Source organism: Miniopterus schreibersii (genome assembly GCF_964146895.1).
Source record: "Miniopterus schreibersii genome assembly, chromosome: 3".
NCBI classification, from domain to species: Eukaryota; Metazoa; Chordata; class Mammalia; order Chiroptera; family Miniopteridae; genus Miniopterus; species Miniopterus schreibersii.
In genome coordinates, this window is record NC_138103.1 from 9,792,999 (window position 1) to 9,814,363 (window position 21,365).

A 21,365-nucleotide genomic window follows, 5' to 3' on the forward strand; every position below is an offset into this window, starting at 1 on the left:
AGGGGTTAAAGACTTGATGGGCGTTTGCCTTGGCTCTGGGCAAGGGCAGGATCTGGATTTGGCCTCAAAGGACTTGGGGGGCAGGTCAGCTCCTTCTGTGACTGGTAGGTGTGGGGAGTGGGTGGCTTGTTTGGGGCCCCTGCCCTTGGGCATGTGGGAGCCTGGCAGCCTTGAGGGACCCAGGCTGAGTCTACACGACTCCTGGACTCAGTTCCAAGGAGCAGGGGCAGCTCCTCCATGTGTCGCCCACAGAGCCTGAGATTAGAGTCCCTGGGAGCTGGTGGCCCAACCCACCCTCATCTACCCTAGGGACCAGCATCCTGGGGAAGGGTGGGTGGCTTGGGAGAAACTGAGGCCGGTCCAACCTGCCACCCCCACCCCACGATCAGGCCTCCCTTGGCTCTTGATGCAAAGTGCATCCCCTCAGAATGACTTTGCGAGTGAGCAGATGGCTCGGAAATCTTCCCCAGATCAATTTCTCCCAATTGATTCAACTGCGAGCTCCCTCCCCAAGGCCATGGCAGCTGAGAGTATCCATGTGGGTGTACAGATGCCAGCAGCACCCTGATGTGTTTCTGCCTGAGGGATGTGAATGTGTGCATGTGTGCCTGTATGTGTGTGTGCACGTGTATATGTGTGCGTGTGCTTGGGGCCTGATGGACCCAGTGGGTGGAGGGGCCTGTGAGATGTTCCAGGGGATTCTGGGCAGCCTGTGGAACCCAGGTGTGGTGGGAGCTGAGAAGAGGCTTGGCTAGTGTGGATAGTCCCTGACGCCCAGGCGAAGGTGGGCCACTGAGCAGGAGGGAATGTGAACCTTCCCCCAGGGCCTGCCAGGGGCAGAGCAGGAGTATCCCAGGAGGAGCCTGAGCCTTGGGAGCCAGTGGACCTGGCACAATGGGCCTGGGGATGCAGCCTGGCCTGGCCGCTTCCCTCCCACACCCAGCACAGGCCAGGGACAGCTGTGGGGGCTACAGAGCCACCACATTGCTTGCAGGTCCTGGTCCCAGCCCTGAGTGGGGTGGGGGTGACATAGAACACATACCCTCTGGGGAGGGTGACCTGTTTTATGGGCTCTCTCTCTGCATCGATGGGTTTTATTGGCCAATGGGCTCCAGTAGCTTCCACAAGGACCTTGCTCAGGAAATCCGGCCCCGGGGGGGCAGGGTGAGGCTGCCTCTGGGATGGGGCGCAGAGGCAGGAGGAGTCTGTTTGCCTGGCAGGGCTGGGCACAGGGTGGGAGTGTGGTGTAATCGCAGCACAGCCCCCACCAACAGAGCAGGTGCTGTATCTCCACAAGAAGGGAAACCAAGGTCAATCTGCCCTGTGGTCCATGGAGGCTGCGCTCCCAGCCCAACCCCTATCAGCTGGAGCTATGTTGGGGTGCCCTGGGTGGGGTCCTGAGAAGGGGCCAGGAAGGACCACCCTTCAGGTATCCTGGGGCAGGACAGTAAGCGGAGGAAGGGGAGATATCGGGAAGGACTTAGCACAGGAACCCGGGGTCACAGGTCTGTAATGTCCTTTGGGGGTGCCAGAGCCACTGGATGGTATTGAGAATAGGATCTTCCCTGGTCACTTCTCTGGGCTCCTGCAGAACCATGGATCTCAGGGCCGCATGGTGATGAAAACCTGGAGAGACAGCTGGATCCATTACCCTCCACCCCTCCTCCAAACTCTGTCGCCTCCTCCCCATAGAGCCCAAGGGCACTGTCCTGCCCTGTACAGACTGCCTCCTGAGGGCTGGCCCAGCTACCACAGCTCTGAAGGGTATTTGCTGAATGAATAACTGAGTGACATTGAATGATGGAGGCTCTGCCCAGGTGGGACCTTACCTTGAAGGTCCTGGGCTGCCCAGGAGCCTGAGGGGGCTGCCCCTCCCTGTCCCTCCATGTCCTGGGGCACTCATGTCCCTTCAGACACCTTGCTCCTCCCTATGCCAGGCCCACAATCTCCCCTCTCCTTCAGACTATGTATCTGGAGAGAAGGTGGCAGCTATGCATTTGCCAGATTTTCACTGATCCAGGTCTGAGGGCACCGTTTGGACACCTGGGTGGGTCCCAAAGTTTGGGGGTCAAACGCTCCACCTGAGCCAACCTCTCTCCCCTGACCCTTGCTTTGGAGAAGAGGGGAGGCCCTTTCTCAGAGGATCTCTTCCTTGGCATTTGCGTACACAGGCAGGGGCTGGAGGAGGGGTCATGGAGTGACTGCTAATGGGGTCCCTGGTTTCTTTAGGGACCATGAGAATATTCTAGACATAGATTGAGGTGTCGGTTGCACAGCACTGTGAAAGTGCAAAATGCCTTTAAATTGTTCACTTTAAAATGGTAAATTTTGTTATATGAACTTCACCAAAATTTTAAAAATGGATGTTTTATTGGAATTCCACTAAATGGATAAAACTAATATGGATAAATTGGCCCCCAGACAGGATCCCATCTCTGAGGAGAAGGTTGCAGGGCCTGTCCCTCGAAGCTTGGCCCCAATGCCCCAGTGCCTACCTGTCGGGGCTGCTCTAACAGCTGGATTCACACCATGAGGTTAAAAGGAGATAGAGCGGCTGCCAGGTCTGCAGACTTCCCCTGCCCAGTGCAGCCACTCCCAGCCCTGCTCTCGCAACCCCACCTCTGCTGCTCTGGGGCCCTGACAGAGGCCCTCAGCAGCAGGCTGGCTGGAAAGAACACAGGCTTTGCTTGCAGCTGGCAGACAGGGGCTTCCCTCCTGGCCCCTCCTGGCCAGGCTGGCCCACAACACAGAGGGGGTCTGGGGGTCCTGGTCAGGGCGGGAGAGGAGTCCAGGATCGAGGAGGACTGAGGGAAGCTGTAGTCCTTCCAATCCCCCACAGGCCCCCCATTTCTGTTCAGGCACATTTATCTCTACAGCAGAACCTTCTCTACCACTTTGTTCCCCACTGGCACTTGCTCCTGATGCGCCCACAGGTTGCCAAGTGCCCTGGGCGTTTCCGGCTATTCCAGCCATAAAAGGACACAGACCAAGAGGCCAAAGTTCAGCCTGAGGCTTGGCCAGACTCAGTGTCCCAGGGCCCCCTCTCAGCCCCCTCCTTTCTCTAGCGGGGCCATGGCTTCATCAGCCTGTGACATTCTGCCCCTCGTCCTTGGCTATAAGAAGCCCCCACAGTTTTGCTGTTGCCTGCCATGTACTGTGGTGGGGCCTGGTTCAGCGTTCGGGTTTGCAGGTCAGGAGTCCCCTTTGAGCCCCCTGAGGTGCTGGGTCTCAGGGCACAGGCATTTGTCTGTCCTGACCCCCTTATTTGTGCTTTTTCAGGGAAGGGCCTTGTTTTGTCTGAACCCAGGACCCAGCGAGGGAGCCTGGGCTGGCTGGGGGTTTGAGGTCACCGCCCCACCCGGGTCTGCTTCCTTGTGGAGCTGCAGGACCTGAATGTGGGGCACGAGGGTTTCAGATAGAGTGGCTGCCTGGGAAAGCCCAGAAGCCCTTGCCCTCTTTGCCCAGTGTTGCCTGAGATGGCAGCCCCTAAGGTCAGACCCCCACAGCCCTCATGGGCCAGGCCTAGCACAGGCCAGCAGTGGACACACTTGGGATAGGACCCATGGCGCTGAGATGGGCCCCCTGCTCAGGAGGCTGCAGGCCTGGGCTTCAGGGAGGCAGCTGGTGGAGCCCCTCCACTTTCAGACAGGCCTTGTATGGATAGCAAAGGAGACTCCCTCCTCCCACTCATCCTCTGTCCAGGCCACACTTGGGGGACTGTCCAGCCCATGGAGTGCCAGCTCCCAGAGCCACACACACTTGGGGGTTCTGCAGACCCCTGCCAGCCTCCATTTCTCCACTAGTCTAGGCCTTTGTGACCAGGTTTCCTCCTTCTGCTCTCTGCCCACCAGTGGGTGGGGAGGTTCCTGTGGGATAACTGAGCTCTGTGGTGGCAGGGGAGGGCCACCATGTTCCCACTACATCCCCTCCCCCAGAGCAGGGACTGGAGGTGCCTGTTCGTCAAATGGATGAGCAGGTCCCCACCCTCTTCTTCCCTCCCCCTCATCAGCTGATCATTGTCTTGAGAAGGTTCCCCAGCCCCAGGGCCAGATGGATGTGGGGTTCATCTCATGATGGGCTGGGGTCCTCATGGGAAGGGTGGAGGGAGAGGGGGACCAGCCAGGCCTGGCCCTCTGTGGGCCCTGAGCCCCAAAGGTGGATGACGGCTGAGGGAGGCCTGTGCCTGCCCGGCACCCAAGAGGCCCCAGGCCACCTGGCAGGCAGCCTGCTGCTCCTGGTGCATCCTTCGGGCCCTCAGCAGCCACCTCCTGCCACCCCCTGTACCCCAGCTGGTGGCCCCTGGATCCTTCTATGAGGGCTCTGGCACCTCCTGCTCAGCTGGCCAGCCTGCAACTCCAGCCACCTCCACATAGCTCAGGACCTCAGTCAGCTCACCAGGCTCTGGTGATTCCAGATGCTGCTCTTGCCAGGACCCCAAAGGCCTCATTGCCCCAGAATCCTTGCCCATGAGGGAGCAGCCACAGGAGGAGATGCCAGGGAAGGCCCCATGGAGGAGGCTGCAATGATGGGGTCAGAGGAGCTGGGCAAAAGGTTCTGAGTGGCCAGAAAACACATGGCAGGAAAGAAATAGAGTCAGAGGGGACTTTAGAGTGGGTCAGCCTGATGGCTCCAACCTGTGGGGTGGCTGGAGGCCTCCTGTGGACCTCCATGCCTGCAGGGAGTGGGGTGTGACTGCTCCGTCACCGCCAGTCCCCAACTTCAGCCACATCTGAGTGTGAGGTGTGGGACTCCTGCAGACTCTGGTACCCATCAAGTTATGTTCTTCCTCCACCAGCCAGTTCATTCCAGACAACTGAGGGGATGCCGGGAGCCCCCAAAAGTCAGCCAATCAGAGCTGGACTGTGTGTTCACCTGAGGACATGACTCTCACTCCCACCCCATTTTCCACCCTCTAACACCAATGGAATTTAGCATGTTTCCTGCTAGAACCAGCTCTGAGAGGGCTAGCGTCTGCATTTGACCCCCGGACTCCCCAGTGTCCAGCCCAGCACCCAGTAGGTGCTTTGTAAATGTCTCCAAGGCCGTGGTGCTGGCACAGCCCTTTATAAGCAAAACATCGCTTGACCAGGAGGCAAACTCCATAACATGTAGGGATGCCCTGCCCACTCTGCTGCACGCCCACTCCCACTCCCACGGTCTCCGTCTCGAAGTTTTTAGTGTGAACACTTGATCTGTACCCATCCCCACCATGCCAGGCCCCCAGAGTCTGTCTTGCTCCTGCCACACCCCTCAGCTCAGTGTCTGCATGCAATTGGTGTTCAATCACTGCACAGACATCACTCAGACACTACTGGCATCACTCAGCTGTGAGGGAGAGGTCAGGCTCGGGGTGCCCGGGGAGCGAGTGCCATCAAGGGCTGGTGGTGGCAGCTAGAGCTCAGTGGCAGGCTTGACCAGGTGGCCGCTGAAGGTGATGTAGAGGTCCCCGTGCTCACCGTAGATGGCATTGTCTTGGTCACGCTTGAACATGCGCACCCAGACGGTGTCACCTGCTGCTAGCGGCAGCAGCAGGCTCTGGGCCTGCATGACACTGCGCTCGCTGGGCTGCGCATACAGCACGGCCGTGGCCTGCTGGTTGTGCATGACGTGCAGGTAGGTCTCCTTGTAATTCCAGGTGTGCACAGTGAGGCTCAGGAAGTACACCCCAGGCACGGCGCAGAAAAAGTGGCCAGATGCCAGGTCGAAGGCGCCATCCAGGTTCACCAGCTCCGTGTCAAAGGGCACAGCCCGGAAGGCACCTGTGCTGTGCATCCCCTGGCGCCGGCCCACAGAGAAGGCCGCATAGGTTCGCTGGCATGGGGTGCCCGGCGGCCCCGCCTGCCCCTTCTGGCCCTTGTGGCCCTGGATGCCTGGGGAGCCTGGTGGGCCCTCCTTCCCGCTCCTACCGGAGTGACCTCTGACTCCTGTGTCACCCTTCTCACCTGCAGGAGAGTGAGCAGAAGCCTCCAGTCAAGGCCTGGGATCCATTTGCTGGCCATGCGGCCTTGGGGATGACCTCACTTCCCTGGGCCTCAGTCTCCTCATCTGTAAGATAAGTGCCAACCCACCCCTCACACAGGGCAATGAGAAGCCACACCTCAAAGCTGTGGCTATTCTGGGACCTGTACAGGTTATCAAGTGGGGACAGTGGGACTGAGAACGACAGTGAGACAATGGAAATGACAGGGGTTCAGGCAGTTACCAAAAGAAGGGTCTGAACTGGGCTTTGAAAGACAAGAAGGCTGGGAATTTGATACCCGAGTCCAGCCCTCTTGAGGTCTGCTGTCCAGCCCAAGGTGTTCCTCCCTTCAGCTCTGCCTCTCTTGCCTCCTCCCAAGGGGGACCCAGTCCTCCCCTGGGTGCTGGGACTGGCAGGGCCGGCCCAGGGTGGGTGAGCAAATTGAAGTGAACCTCAGGTCCTCCTCTCTTCACAGCCTTCTCTCCAGGCCACCTTGCTTCCCGCTTGAGGGGGTGGCTGGGGGGGTTGATGGCCTTTACAAGGTTGTCAGAAGCAGAGCCGCCGCTCGCTGTGTCCCATCTGGGTACCAGGTGTCTTCCCAGAACCACTCTTTTAAATCAGGGCCTCAGAGCTTTGCCCTGCTCTCCTGCCCCTTCTTTCCTATGCCCCTCAGTGTGGGTGTCCCTGTGGGGGCAGGGAACAGGATGAGGCCACCTCTTGGTAACACTCACCTTTGAGGATTGAGATGTCTATGGTGGGCCGCACGTGGGGCACCTGCAGCCACTTCTCCCTGTCACTCTCAGGAGTGTATGAGCCTGGAGCAGCTCGAGGCCAGGCAGGGCGGCAGCAGTGCACACATGGCCGTTGGGGCAGCCCCAGGCTGGGCCAGGCCCCTGCAGGTAGCGCCAGGAGGAGCAGGAGGGCAGGTGCTGCCATCTGGGCCAGAGCCTGGGAGAAGGGAGGGGAGGGCATCTGAGAAGGAGCTGCCAGCTGAGCCCCCAGACCCTTGTCTGGGGAGCCAACAGATGGGACCTGTGTGGGGTACCCAGTTGGGGACCCACAGTGGGCAGGGCCAGAGCCTCATCTTGCACCAAACAGAGGCCTGGCATGCCCTTCTCAGATTCTTAGTGCCCCCACCCCCCAAGCCCTGACAGACGTCACTATTGGATCCCCACATTCTTTCACCCAGACATGGATGCAGCCTCAGAAACCTCCTCAACACAGCACCACCAGGGCCACCACCAATATGAGGGGCCTGCACAGGCGACAACTCACACCTGCCCTTCCAGGGCCCCTAGCAATGTGGCCCAGCCAGGCCCGCCCAGTCTGAGCTGGTATTTCCAGGCTCCTTCTCAAGGGCTGCTCCCTCTGTAGGCCTCCATGCCCCCCAGGGCCTTAACTCTAGGCTGCAGCAGGCACCCTAACTGCTTGCAGTCGGGGAGTCCTGGTCCCCCAAACCCCCATGGCTGGGGACCCTGCACCTGACAGATGCCACGGGAGCTGGCATGGCAGAGGTGGGGCTCTGAATCGGCCCTCCAAAGCCCCCACCCTCCTGCGTTGGGCAGAACTGCGGGGAGGGGCAGCTTCAAGAAAGGGCAGTTCCCCAATCCCTGAGGCTGGGCCTGGGTTCCAGGTTGGTGGGGCCTACGTGAGGAGTTTCTGTCTGCTGCCTAGCTGGGCAGAGAGCAGCACCCTAGTCTTAAGCTCCCAGGGGAGAGAGGGAGGGCTACTTGGGAGGCTACCCCATGTGGCCCCCCACCCTGTGGCAAAGATGGTCTTTAACCCCCACCAGTCCTGGGCCTCCTGCCTCCTCACACCCTTCCCTAGAGCACCCTGGCTGACACCTGGCCTATCCAGCCAGGTAAGGCACCACTTCCTGGCTCAATCAGCAGCTGCTGGGACCCCTGGGTGAGCCCCACATGCACCTGGGCCTCAGTTTCTCCTGGCAAGTGGGCCCTGCCTGACCTGGTCTCCCCAGGGGCTGCATCTGGGAGGCTCAGCCAAAGGCAGGCATGTCAGGTAAGAGTCCTTACTCCTCCCTGGAGCCCAACCTTGCTGAGCAAAGACCCAGGCACCCTCCTCCAGGGAGCCCTCTGGAACTACAGTCCGGTGCAAGGTTATTCCTCTTGCATGGTGAGTTCGAGACCCACTTTCAGACTTAGCTTACTGGAAAATGGGACCCCTTCTCTCCACCCACACCCTCCACCCCTGGAACCCAGAAGACTCTGACCAGTTCTCCCAGCCTCCCTGGACCCTGCAAGACCCTCCTGGATCCCTCTCATGAAGGGACAGACAGGAGCGGGTATCTCCAGGGAACCTCACCCCATAGGCAGGCCTGTGTTGCTGCAGCCCCCACCTCAACCCTTTGGTAGTCTAGGGTCCTAGGCATCCCAGCCACCCGGCCTGCCCAGAAACAGTCTGGGCTGCAGCCTCCTTGCTGGGGTCTAGTGGGGAGCACAGACCCCTGCAAGCCCAGCCTACCCAGGGGGGCTGTGAATACCCCCCACACGCTCCCTGTTACCATTTCACAGTCGGTGCTGCTGCCTGTCTGGCTGTCTCCAGCGTCACTGCCCCAGCAGCCTGTGAAAGAGCCCTTTCATGCCTGCCCCAGGCGCCCACGGCTTCCCCTGGGCCATCCAAGACCAACAGGCCTTGGGCCAGCTTCAGAGCTCTCTGCAGGAGGCTCACAGGGCCCTGCCGCCTGCCATTAGTCTGCCCTCCACCAGCTGGCTACCTGCCAAAGCCCCTTGTCACAGGGGCTCCAGGGCCCTCCTCCCAGCCCGGTGCCCTGGTGTGGGTCTGGGGGCTGAGGCGTCTGGGGCAGGTGTGGGTTGGGGGATGGTGCCGCGGGCTGGCTGCCTCTTCCATCTGGGGTGCAGTGACTTATGGGAGAGTTGGGGAGGCTGGAGCTGCAGTTGGGAGGAGACTGGTCAGAGGGCTGGGGGCCAAAATGGGGTGGGGCAGTCCGGGGCCCACCTGGTAATGGTGACAACCTTCTGTTTCTGGCTAGGAAGTGAGGGCTGGGGCTGGTTGATGGAGCCCAGGAGAGCAGCGTCTGCCCAGACCCATGGTGTCTGTCCCGGCCTCCCCTGCACCCGGGTCAGGGTGCCCAACAGAGCGAGAAGCTTACTGTGACATCCTGTTTGGGGGGCAGGGCTCTCGGCATCAGCCTAGCCTTTCAGTGGATAAGGGTCGTGTCCCTGTTATGCCCACCAGTGGAAATGACTCACAGAGTCCCCCAGGCAGTGGCAGGCAGGGGCTCGCACACCCACTGTAAGCCTAAAGCTAAGTCCACACCAGGGCCTGGCCTTGTCCCTGCTTTGAGTCTGGACAGCTGGACTCTGGGCCCAGTGGTAGAACCCTGCACCTTGGTCTCTGAACATGGGGACATGCAATTCCTGGGACATGTACCCCACACACACCAAACCAGGCCACCTATGGGAGAGGCACCAGCCCTGGCCTGGGAAACAGGCTGGCTGTGGGCAGCCCAGGCCGGCTCACCCATTTCTGCTGTTCCAGTTTCTCCACCCCAACCCCCCTCACTGATGACCAGGGAGAGGCAAGGATGGGAGGAGAGGGGGAGGCTGCGGTGGCCCCACTTGTAGGGGGCTTTTTGTGCCAGGATGAGGGTGAGTGTGGCTGATGAGGGCTGTGGGTGGGGGCTACACCAGCTAGAGCTGGTTCCCAGACTGACCCCACCCCCAAGGAGATGACAGCTCACTCCAGCAGGCCCAGGGCCTCCCTTTGGGGACAGCTGTCTTCACCTGGAGGATGGCACAGACAGGGGGTGTGAAGATCGAGGCCCTGAGTGATGACTCGCCCCCCTGCAGCTCCTGCAGTCCCCGTGCCTTGGGGTTTGGCTCTCAGACTGGAGGCAGCTTAGCCAGCCGCGCTCAAGGCAGTGAGTGGCCTAGGTCCCTGCCTCTCACCACCACGTCCCTGTGGAGCCAGTGGGCTCAGGGCAGGCTGGGGGGTCTTCTCTGCCCACCCAATTATTGCCTCTGAGGCTCCCCGAGAAAGGCAGACACCGGAGCTCTGTTGCTCCCTGCATCTGAGCCTCGGCTTCCCCACCTGTAAGTGGGGATTGATGGGCTCAGAAGCAGCCAGAGTGTCCTAGATGGACGTGGGTGAAGAGGCACAGCCAGCTGGGGATGCCCGAGGCTCCACCACGCTGTGGAGCTGATGCCCCTCCCAGTGCCTCCCGCTGCCAGCTCCCTGACTCCAACAGGCAGAGGAGCCCCTAAAACAGAGAGGGGTGTTTCCTGTGAGTTCCCTTGGGGGAGGGGATGGTGAGTTAAATGTGCCCTGCATGTGGGGGGTGGGTCTGCCTCTGGGACCTGGGCTGGGGTGTCTGCTGCAGAAGGCAGGCAGGCCAGGCTCATAGCAGAGGGAGTCAGCAAGTACCAAAGGTGACTCAGAGGGTGGCAAGACGACCAGGCTCCTGCACAGAAATAGCCATCGCTTGGACAGGCTGCCTGGCATCTCCATGACAACAGGAAGGTGGCTGAGTATTGTGGCCCCATGGGGTCAACTGCCCACAGAGGGTCTGCAGGGTCTGACTCCATGCTGGAGGCAACTGGCCAGGCTGGGGTAGACATCGCTGTCTGTCCCCACACCAAGCCCCACAGAGAGCCTTGGAAATTCAGTGTGTGGCCTGCAGTCATGGCTCAGCTCCAGGGCCTGGTCATTGGTCTCTATAGAGTGACAAAATTTCCAGCTTCACAGATGGCCATCAGAGAACTACAGACAATGAAGCCCAGCCAGGCAGCCCCCCGGGACTGTGCCTGCCGCCCCCCGCCTGGGGTCACTGCCAAGCTTTAGAGATAATGAGCTTCCTACAACCCCCCTCCCTTAGCTTCCATCAGCTGCCACGCTCCATCCAGGAGGCCTGGAAAAGAAGACCCTCGGCGCTGATGGGGACACTGCCTTAGCCATCGGGTGATAATGGGGGCCTGAGTGGGAGGAGTTTGCACAGCGGGAGTTATTATCTCCCAGACTCTTAATGGATGTGTCCCTAAGAGACCTGACTATGAGCTGCCGCTGGAGAAGAGATAGCAGCCCGGGCTGGGGGGGGGGGTTGGGGGGGACAGCGGGGGTCGGGGGAGTGTGGGCACAGCAAGGGGGCCTCACTCCACAAGGTACGTGGCCCTCCCCAAGGACTGCAGTTCTGCCCACAGCCGTGGACACGGTATAGGGTGACGTGGGGTCAGGCAGGCAGCAGGGGCTCTGCAGTTTCCTCGCACCCCTACCCCCACCTGACTCACTAGCTGGCTAAGGATGGGGCTAGACAAGGAGATTGGCCTCCCAAAGGTGGCCAAGGTGGCCGGGCATGGAGGCCCCCCCACGGCCTCGACTTCCCCACCTCCAGCTCAGGGTCTGCCTCCCCAGGTGCCCACCCTGTGCCAGGTGGGGTAGCAGGGAGGTCCCATGGGTTTTCCCAGGAGGTGCCTGGCTTGGCCTTGTGTCCTCGAGCGGTGTTAAAGCACTGCATGGATGCCAAAGCCCCCAGGGCCAATCCCTCAGGGAAGAGCCAGGCTAACAGTGTGTCCTGACATCTCTGCCCCAGGTTCACCTCCCAATAAGGGGAGAGGAGAGCCGGCTGGCCTGGGCACAACAGCATCCAGGGCCGTGGAAGAAACAGAGCAGGTTATTGTTGCAGTAACCAGAGGCTGTGACGAGTGGTGTGGCTTCCGTGGGATGAGAGGTGACCCTTACTCTGAAGCATCCTGCAGGTGGCCCAGGTGGGCAGAGAAACCATCTGTGCCTCGGCTATGGCTCTGAGCTGGGGAGGGGCCTGGCCTCACATGCTCAGCTTGAGTGATGACGTGGGGCCTCTACCATCCTCTGCTGACCGACCCCTCTCCGCAGGCGGTAACTGAGGACACCCTGGGCATGAGGAACTGACTTCACAAACGCTCCACTCTGAGCCCCATGCCACAAGTAGAAAGCTAATGTGCTCTTTATTTGACAGTCTGGCCAAGGACAGTGGGGCTGCTCTGCCATGGTGCCAGCACTGGTCACTGGTAGCCAGCCAGCTGGAGAATGGTGGGGTAGCGGGCCCGGTGGGTCATGCACTTCTGGCGGTCAATAAAGATGCTATTGGTTTTGACAGCAATTTCCTTCTCCAGGCTCATGCGTGTGTCCTCCAAGTTGCGCAGTGACTGCTCCGCTTCTAGAAGCTTCTCCCTCAGTGCTGAGAGGGACATGTTCAGCTCCTCTACCTCACTCACCAGCCTGGGGGATTTGTCAGAAGGAGGTATGAGCTGGGCTGTCACCAGAACACCAGGCCTTTGGGCTGGGAGGGGCAAGGCCCAAGATTCAAAGGCTAGGAACCCTGGTGAGGGGTCCTGGCCAAGATGCTCAGCCATAAAAGGACATCAAAGGTCCCAAAGGTTAGCCCACAAGCAGAGCTGGGGAGTGGGCTGGGGCCAGGGCTCTATGAGAGGCCCTAAGGCTCCCCGTGCTTCCTTCTATTCCCAGGGTTTGGAAGCAGGATGGATGAACCCCTTGGAGCCAAGTGAAGCCCTGTTTCCTGAACAAATCAAGAAACGGGGAAGGAGGAATGCCAAGGCGGGTGAGGTGCCCACTCCTCTCCCTGGGAGCTCGGTAAGCTAGAAAAACAAAAGACATCATCCCAACCTATGGCTCCAGCCCAGGACGAGGGTCCACTGTGACATCAGAGGTGGACTCAGCCTCTTAGACCCCGAGGTTCCTCACTGGGAAGATTGCACAGCACCAGGTGAAGTGGGAAGTGCCCCACTGTCCCTGGCACTCAACACAGTGCCCCCTGTGGCCTCAGCAGTGTCCAGCCTTGCTGGGTGGGAGTGGGGGCGTGCAAATGCCTGCATGCGTGAGCTGTGCCAGTGTGAGGCCCCAGTGTCTCCTCAACACATCTGAGGGTCTGTGTGCATAGGGGAGGGGTGTTCATGGGGTCCCAGAGGCTGAGGGAGGCCTGGAGGTGGGTGGATGGCGCCTGGGGGGTTCTGCCTTGCCCCAGGACTGCACCTGAACTGGGCGGTGTCACGGCACAGCTCCACATTGGGCCGGTGCGAGCGCTGGTACAGGCGGGTCTGAGCCACCCTCAGAGGCACCTCCTTGTCCTTGATGGCTTGCTTCAACGCGGCCACGTTGTGCTCCTGGTCTGTGATCTCTCGAAGTGTCTGCGCACAGGACAGTCCCCATGGGACCAGGACAAGACAGGCTTTCAGGATGGGCTTGGTCTCTTCCCTGAGCCCTGGGGCTGTGTCCAGTGAGCAACCTGTACACTGGATCTGGAGGAGGCGTGGAGGCAGCGAGAACATGCACAGCTACCTTGGCCTTGCCAGGGTCACCCAAGGCGCTGGGTGAGACGGCAAAGCTGTCTGAACTCCCCCGGTCCAGGTGTTCACCAGCCCTGACCCTAGCCACCAACCAGAGAGATTTGGAAGCAGCAAAGGCCACCCTAACAGCCCGGGTCAGAGCCCTGCCAGGCCCAGACCACCCCCTCCCATTTTCTCTCCTCCTGCTTGCACCTGACAGCCCCTCCTGGTCAGTCACTCAGGTGGCAGTGCCAGTAGACAACCACCAGCGTCACCTGGTTTTTCATCAGCTTAGTGAGGGTCCAGGAAGGAGTGGGAGCCCTGCCTCTGGGGTCCCTCAGGTGGACAGGGGCAGGGGAGGGGCAGAAGAGGGGCAGGATCCAGGCCAGGTCCTGAGTGACCAGGGCATAGTGGCCAGCGGAAGGGGAGGGGCACAAGGGGCCTGGTCTCTCCCTGGCTATGGGCTCCTAGACCCCAGGGCTGGGCTGGACGTGGCCGGGATGCAGGCTGGTGTGGCTTGGGTGCGTTCTGCCTCACCTTGTGTAGGTGGTGCTTCAGCTTGTGGCATGCATCCTCCAGCTCCTCCAAGCGTCGCCCAAAGGCCAGGTTCACGGTGTCACACTGCAGCCGCAGGTCCTCAGAAGTGTCCCGCAGGATGCAGTCAATGAGCCCCCTCAGGTTGAGGGAGGCCAGGCGCTCGCGCTCGGCACGCTGCAGGTTTTCTTGCGTGAATTTCGCCCACGTCTCTGGCGTGGAGGCGCTGTAGGTGGGGGGCGGCCAGGGGCGTGGTCGGTGGGTGCACCTGCCAATGCTGGGGTCCCCACCAGGCCCTCTCCGAGCCCCCCCACCCCCTCTACCCCCTCCACCTCCCCACGTCCCCATTTCCCCACCCTAGGCACCCCAGCACAAAGCACCACCCCCTGCTCCCCACATTCCCACGCCCTTCACCCCATTCTGTCCCCTGCACCTCCTGTGACCACTACCCCAGCTCTGCCTGGTGCCCCCGCGGCCCCTGTTCCTCCTGTGTCCCCACCTCCTCCCAGAGCCTTGACCTCCCTCCTCTGCCCCTCACCCCTCACCCCTCACCCCTCCTCACCCCAGGCTGCGCTAGGATAAGCGATTGTCTGGCACCCCCTACCGGCCGCTCTCAGAGCTGACTGTCAGTATTCCTTGTCCTGTTTCCCAGGCTTCCCCTGACCCCCCTTTCACCCCCACCCTCCACCTCCACTCCCCTCCAGCCCTGTGCCTCCAGTCCACCCCACCCCACCCCACCCCATCTCTGGCCCTGTCTCCCTCTGCCGCCCCTGGCCCCTCTGGTGCCTGTGCCATGCTGGGTACTTGGGCAGGGACCCTGCTTGCTGCCCATCCCCAGGGACAGAGAGCTGCAGGAGGGCCATCTGTGGTGAGGGCCTCAGGGGCAAGGGGGCTGAGGACCAGGAGCCCAGGCGGGACCTGGGGGGGGGGGGCTGTGAGGGCAAGGGTGTGGGGACAGGGTGTTTGGGCAGAGGGTCCCTTGGGGGGCTGGGATGGCCCACCTTTCCTCGAACTTGGTGGAGTGCGGGTGAAACTGCACGTCGGTGCTCTGGTTGTGGTATCGGGCGCAGGTCTCGTCAATGTTGTAAGCCTCCACCTTGTCAGACCAGTCCATCTCGCACGTCTCCTTGTGCTCCCAGTTCACCCTGGGGGCAGTGGGCAGGGCTTCAATTTGTGCAGAGGGTGGGAGAGCTGGGCCTGTTGGGGTACTGGGTAGGGCAAGAGCCCCCCTAAACAGCAGGCGTACCTCATCTGCCCAGCGTAAGGCCCTCGGACGCCAAGGCCACGGACCCAGCAGTATCCAAGAGCGGTTGTCCCCTCCTCCCCAGGATGCTGGCCTGGGCTATATGGGTACCCAGGTCCCACAGGCCATGCAGGAATCTGCTACTCCCCCACCTGCCCGGTGCCCTTGCCCAGCCTGCACTCCTGGCTGTGACCAGGGGCAAGGCCCTGCCATTCTGAGCCTCGGGGCCAGTAACCCTGACTTCCTGCCCAAAGCCGGCCTGCGGGGTGGGGAACAGGGGTCATCCTGTGGGCTAGAGACCCACCGGATCTGGTTCACAGCCTGCATGATGGTCCTTTTCAGCAGCTCCTGGATGTTCCGGATGAGCTCAGCCTCCTGGGGGAGAAGACCCCACCCCTGGTGAAGATCTGATGATGCGGGGCTGCTATGGGCCTGCAGTCCGCCTCTTAGACACCCAGGAGAGGCTGAGATTTGGAGTGACACCCAGGGGAGCTTGGGGTTCGGCTGGCACTTGATCCTGGCTGAGTGGCCTTGTGCCTTGTTGACACCTGGTCTCTTTCCTGGAAAATGGGGCATGAACCCACTCTTCCTCTTAAGGTTTATTCTGGGCTTTTGAACATTCTGTTTGGTGCACTGCATGGAGTCTTTTCTTCTGGGGACTTCTATCCAGCACCCCTAGGCTCTGGGGGCGGTCCCTACAGCCTGCCCAGGGCACTGAGGCCATCAGTCCCTGGACAGCCAGGCCTACAGCCTCTTCGGACCTAGGGCCCTGGGGACCAGGAGCCCTCCTGAGTGGGGCCGCCCCTTGGGGCCATGGGCACAGAGAGACCTTCCCACACTGAGAACAGAGAGTCCCTGCCTTTCTTTGTGCTACTTCGACTGCTTCATTTTCTATGTACAAACAACCCTTTCCCCCAATTTGAAATTTTGCCTCCAATGGTGCACCAAACCCACATGTGTCCGGGTCTGTTCCCTGGTCCATGTCCCTGTTCATGGACACTCTAGTAGTCCATGCACTACTGAGCCAGTGGCTTAGGCTCAAGACAGAGGGGCTACACTCCCAGACTTGGGAGATTCTTGAGCAGCTGAGTGTGTGGTTGTGAGGGTGCAAGGAGGGTGTTGGCAACCTGGGGGAAGGTTGGAGGTTGAGGGAAGGGACTCAAGGTTCTGGCCTGAGCTTGGGGGGATGGTGCAGGGGATGCCTTGAGCCCCCGGGTCAGCAGCTTATCTCTGTGAATTTCTGATGCACACCCACATCTTGCAGTGTGTTCATAGGTGATGCCCCCAGGCTCCGAGAGGTGTGGAAACTCTGCCCCACCAGGATCAAGGGCCTGGACTAGGTAACTCCCTGGTCCTGCCAGGTTGAAGGTGGGAATCCTTGTGGAATGAATGTAGCCTCCACCCCTTTCTCGCCCCATCCACACACCACACCACTGGCTGGGGCCTGGATTTCCACTACAGGTGTCCTTGGGGAAGGGGGGGCTCAGCCTCCTGGAGCTCAGGGTCAGGCTTAATTTGCATGACTGGATGATCCAAGGGGCTGCCCAGCAGGTACCAAAACTTGAGGTAACCAAGGGATCATCCAGTGGATGCAGGTGCCACCCGGACCTGACCAAGAGAAGCCCTCCGACTCTGCACATCTTCCAATCTCAGGTGGTTGCCCCAGGACTCTGCTCAAGCCCCTCCCCACCCTCAAGGTGTACGTAAAGAGGTGTCAGGGCTGGTGGGGTGGACTGGCTGGGCCCCTCCCTGCCTCAGTGGCCTCTGCCTGTCCCATCCACAGACAGATGTCCCCAACACACATCCTAGGTGTGCATCCTGCCACAGCCTGGGCCCCACTTCACCTCCAGTGTGAACCATAACTGGGGGTGGAACTGCAGGGGTGCTGGACATGAGGTTGGGACAAGTGGACAAGTGCCAAACTTCAGCCCCAGCCCCCATATGTGCTTGAGCCCCCACACAGGGGCTCCCAGGCCATAATGCCCCCAACCCAGCATGCCTGGGCTGGTGACCCTTGCAGGGAGCCCAGCCTTACCCCAAGCCTACTGTTAGGACCAGGCTGTAGGAAGGTCAGACCAGACACACTCCTGGTGGCAGACCAGACACACCTCCTTCCTGGGTGGCCTGTGCCCTGACCCTAACCCCAGCCCAGGCTTCCCAGCACCCAGTCAGTTCTAGTCCCCAACCTACAAACAGAGTCAGCTTCTCTGAGCCTGTGTGTGCGCGCAGAGGGCCGCGGGCACCAAGGCCTCTGCCAACCCGTGTCCCGGGGATACACCTGTGTCCACCATCAGGCCCTACGCAGGTAATTCTCCCTGCAGAAAGGTGAGGGTGGTCCGGGTCTGTGGGTCCCCGAGAGCCAGAGGGGTTCCCACCTTCAGCAGCTCCATCTCCACGTAGTCGCGAACGAGGTCGGGGTGCTGCCGGCGCTCGCGGCACTGCAGGTTGTCCGTGGCGATGGAGAAGGGCACGGCCGTGGCGTCCAGGGCGCGCTCCAGCCGCTGCTTCTGCGCCAGCAGCAGGTCGGTCTCCGCGCCCAGCTCGCCCACGGCGCGCTGCAGCTCCGACTTCCAGCAGTGCATGTCCTGCAGGCGCTCGCCCACCCTGCGGGTGGAGTCCCGCTGCGTGCGCTGCGCCAGCGCCTCGGTCTCGGCCGCCAGCTGCTTGCTCTCGTGGCGCTGCCGCTCCGACCGGTCGCGGTCGGCGAAGGCCTGGTGGTAGCTGGCATAGCAGTTCTGGAACCACTCGTCCACCAGGTACTTGGCCGTGCGGAAGCCGGCGGTGGCCAGGCCTGCGGACGTGTAGGCACCTGTGTTGCGGGCCACATCGTGCAGCTTGGGGGGCAGCTCACACGCTGGCACTGTCTGCGGGGCGGGCTGCTTGGTCAGGAGCACGTCCGTCTGAGCCATGCCACCACTTGGCCTGGACCCGGGTGGCCGGGTGGGGCACTTGTCACGGTCAGCAGAGTAGCTCTGGCCGCTCTGTCCCCGGAGCAGGACGTCTCCAGGTCTCCTGGAGACAGGTACATGCCAAGCCCTCCTGTTGCTGGGCAACGGGGACCCCTCCCCCAGGGGCCCTCTTAAAGGGCCAGGCAGGTCCTAACCCCACCCATCCTGGCTGGCATCTGGCAGGGGAGGCATTGAGCCTGGGACTGGAGTCCTGAGGCCAGGCCTGGCATGTCCTGCTTGTCTTACTTGTCCCAGGGAGGGGGGTCTCCCTCTATGGAAGTATCTTTGGTAGGGAGTTGAATTCAGCCTCCCGTGGGTACCTGGAGTCAGACGCCCACATCTGCCCCATATAAGAGGAGGCGGGTCCTGTCTTGGAGACAGTGCCCCACGGCCACCCAGGGCCAAGCTCATGGTTGGGGGAGGGGGGAGTGACAAGACATTGGCCGGGTCTGGGGCAGGTGTCCCTCCGCATCTCCATTCTGAGTGGGGAGTTCCAGCGCCGGGGTGATGCCCCACATGGGCAGCAGAGGGCGCCATTGGCTGTAAAATGCCAAGTGCAGGGCTAGACAGTAGCTCTTGGGTTCTCCCACCTCCCCCAGTCGGATAACACTCTGGCCTGGGAAATCCCTCACCCCTCTAGGCGGGGCTCCTCCCTGGGGACCCCAGCCCTCTTAGCTGGACACCCCCCTCCCAGCATAGTCTAGGAGAAGCCCTGCCCCACCCCCACTAGGGCCACAGGAACCTGTGGACCCCCAGACACACCAGCCTGGGCTCCTGCTGGCCTTAACTCAGAGGTGCCCTCCTCCCTAGGCCCTGACCCTGGGCCCTCTTCCCTGTGCTGATGGCATTTACACCTCAAGGCATGGAGTAAGTGCTTCATAAATGTGGGCTTTGGGGACTGGAACCTGAGACTTTCCCACCCCAGACTGAGCCAGAAGGAGGTCAGGAGGCCCTCAGGGCTGATGTGGCCTGAGGAATGTGTTCAAGCTTCTCGGTGCCTCTGTTTCCCCAGGGGCAGCAGACATACAGGGCCCACTCAGGGTGGGACCACTATCCACCTCTCATTTAGAACCTGCTTTTCACAAATTCTTTCCCCTGTGGTGAGAGCATGCTGAGATGCTGGTGTCCCCTCCTAGGAACCCTCTCGAACACATGGCCTGGGGCAGAGCTCAGTGACTTTGAAATGACCCTGGGCCGGCAAGGTGGGGGGGGTTGAGCATAGCAGATCTGGAATCACTCTCCCACCAGATACTTGGCTGTGCAGAAGCCAGTCGTGGCCAGGCCTAAGGACATGAGCACTCACCCAGGGCCTGAAGGACAGGCCGGAGGCTGCCCTGGCCTCCACCCCGAGCTCCCAGAGGGCATCTTGGAGACCTGGCCTAGGGCCAGTTGGGAAGTGGCTGCCACCAGGAGCAGGGCTGCCACCCAATAGGATGGTAGTGACCCATGCCACAAAACCGTCTCTGGGGCCTCCTGCAGCACTATTCATGGTGGGCCTGGTGGGTCCAGGCCATTCCTCCTGAGGCCCGCCTTGCTTTATCCCTGGCCCAGAAGTTGCCAGATGGGGACACAGGGCCTGTCATTTCTCAGCGTCACAGTCTCCAGCACTCCCCAGGAGGCCCAGGTAGACATAATGGGCCCAAGGTCACAGATGGGAAGGTGGAGGGGCCCTGAGGGGCCCCAAGGCACTGGAGCAGAAACTTGGCCATCTGGCCTCCTCAGACCCCCCAGCTGTGCCCTCAAGGAGCTCTGCGGCCTCTGAACAGATCCACCTGCCGAGGCTGGGCCTGAAGCACGTCCCTGGCTGTCTCCCTCCAGGGCCAGTGGGACATTTTAATAACAGGAGGAGAGGGAAGGGACCCCACGTGCAGGAGGGAGGAGGAGTGGCTCCTCCTCCAGGTGCATCAGCCCAGAGAGTAGACAGGACACAGGGGAGAGAGGCTCAGTGGAGGGAGGCTAAGGAGGGCTTCCTAGAGGAAGGGTCCCCTCCACCAAAGCTTGAAGAGCACACAGTCCAGACTAGGGGTGGGGCACCTTCAAGGCTGTAGGGAAGAGATGAGGTGTGTGCAGCTCCTGACCCCAAGGCAGCTGTGGAATTCCCCTTCCTTAGGGACGCATGGCAGGGCCAAACGAGGAGACAGAGGACGTGAGTGCAAGCAGGTAGGCTAGGCAGGGAGTGAGGATGCAGCCAGAGGCCTGGCCCCCAGCCAGGGTGGGCGGGAAGTTGAGGGAGACTGAGGACTCTCCCCTCAGCTCCCCAGCCTGTGCCCCTGGGCTGTGGGCAGAAGGTGAGGACTCAGGAGCACTGGTGCTGTCCTGTCCACCCCTCACCCAGGAAGGACATCACACATGTGACTCACTCAGTTCATCTGCCAGGAAGGGGGTACCCTGTGTGGCTCCTGGGCAGCTATGTCCGTCTCCAGGGTTTGGTGAGCCCCTGGCAGCTGCTGACGTCTTGGTCCGCTCACTCAAGATGTCCCCTCCCCTATGGCCTGGCTCTGGAGGCCTGTGGCTTGGGCAGCAGATCTAAACAACAGCACCAGAGACTGTGTGGCATGGAGCCTTCAGTGCCCCATATGTAACCAGGGGTAGAGCAGTGCCCCCCTCGTGGGTGTTTAAGAATGGGGGGAGATGAGATGGGCAGCTCCTGGCATGGCTGGCTCCCCGTCTGGGCAGCCTGTACCCCTGGCCTAGTTCCCACGAAGGATATCTTACTGTCATACCCCCGCATGATGTCCTTCCTGGGCAACGGCCAAGGCCGTCTGGGCAGAGAGGCAGGCCGGGTGCAAGTGGGAGAGAAGGCTGGGAGGGTCCAGAACAGGCGGGTGAGGGGCACCTGCCCAGCTCCCCATCCTGTTCACCCACCAGAGAGGGCCAACCAGGAGGGGTTTTGACCTTCACTGGCCCTCAGAACCCCCTACCTCCAGAACGAACTCCAGACATGTCCAAGCTAAGCAGTTTTTAGAAGAAGCTATAAAAGTCCAAAATGAAAGGAAATAATGTGAAGATCCCAACGGTAGAAGGTAGATAAAAGTCAGAATGTTGACCAAAAAGGGGGCACTGACCACAGGATGGACCACGGTGGAGATATAAAATCGGCTTTACGAAGAAAGGTCTGCCCAGTGACGGAACAGGACAGGGACGGGAGGGAGGCCCCGAGGTGTACCTGCCCGCCAGCGACGCAGGAGTGTCCGCTCCTCTTGCAGGTGACCCTCCTCCTGGGAGAGAGCCCCACGTGCCTGTTTCCCAAACTGTACATGTGGGGCCACCAAGAGAGGTAAGATAGGAACAGCGCCTAAGGCAGCGCCCAGCGTGAAGCACATTTGTTTTTATTATCACTACTGTGTGTTTTTTAAAACATATCTTTTATTGATTTCAGAGAG

General features: G+C 60.9%; 2 protein-coding genes across 2 annotated transcripts; both read right to left on the reverse strand.

Annotated features, from left to right (window-relative positions):
- Nucleotides 1-5,167: 5,167 nt before the first annotated feature.
- C1QTNF8 (C1q and TNF related 8) lies at nucleotides 5,168-8,523 on the reverse strand. Its single transcript, XM_081132572.1, has 3 exons — nucleotides 8,481-8,523; nucleotides 6,691-6,907; nucleotides 5,168-5,942 (listed from the first exon to the last, which is right to left on the reverse strand). Exons 1-3 carry the CDS (start codon nucleotides 8,481-8,483, stop codon nucleotides 5,392-5,394), a joined length of 771 nt encoding a protein of 256 aa, XP_080988698.1. The 5' UTR covers nucleotides 8,484-8,523; the 3' UTR covers nucleotides 5,168-5,391.
- A 3,369-nt stretch (nucleotides 8,524-11,892) lies between these two features.
- On the reverse strand, nucleotides 11,893-18,033 carry TEKT4 (tektin 4). Its single transcript, XM_081132560.1, has 6 exons — nucleotides 17,410-18,033; nucleotides 15,339-15,409; nucleotides 14,793-14,936; nucleotides 13,795-14,017; nucleotides 12,965-13,119; nucleotides 11,893-12,193 (listed from the first exon to the last, which is right to left on the reverse strand). The coding sequence occupies exons 1-6, from the start codon at nucleotides 17,941-17,943 to the stop codon at nucleotides 11,977-11,979; spliced, it is 1,344 nt and encodes a 447-aa protein (XP_080988686.1). The 5' UTR covers nucleotides 17,944-18,033; the 3' UTR covers nucleotides 11,893-11,976.
- Between the last annotated feature and the right edge of the window lie 3,332 nt (nucleotides 18,034-21,365).

Coding starts and splice junctions, on each gene's coding strand:
- C1QTNF8 (XM_081132572.1), bottom strand. Junction 5,943..6,690: donor AGACATCTCAATCCTCAAAG/GTGAGTGTTACC, acceptor ACTCTCCTGCAG/GTGAGAAGGGTGACACAGGA.
- TEKT4 (XM_081132560.1), bottom strand. CDS start 17,943: ATGGCTCAGACGGACGTGCTCCTGACCAAGCAGCCCGCCCCGCAGACA. Junction 15,410..17,409: donor TGGAGATGGAGCTGCTGAAG/GTGGGAACCCCT, acceptor CTTCTCCCCCAG/GAGGCTGAGCTCATCCGGAA. Junction 14,937..15,338: donor CAGGCTGTGAACCAGATCCG/GTGGGTCTCTAG, acceptor CACTGCCCCCAG/GGTGAACTGGGAGCACAAGG.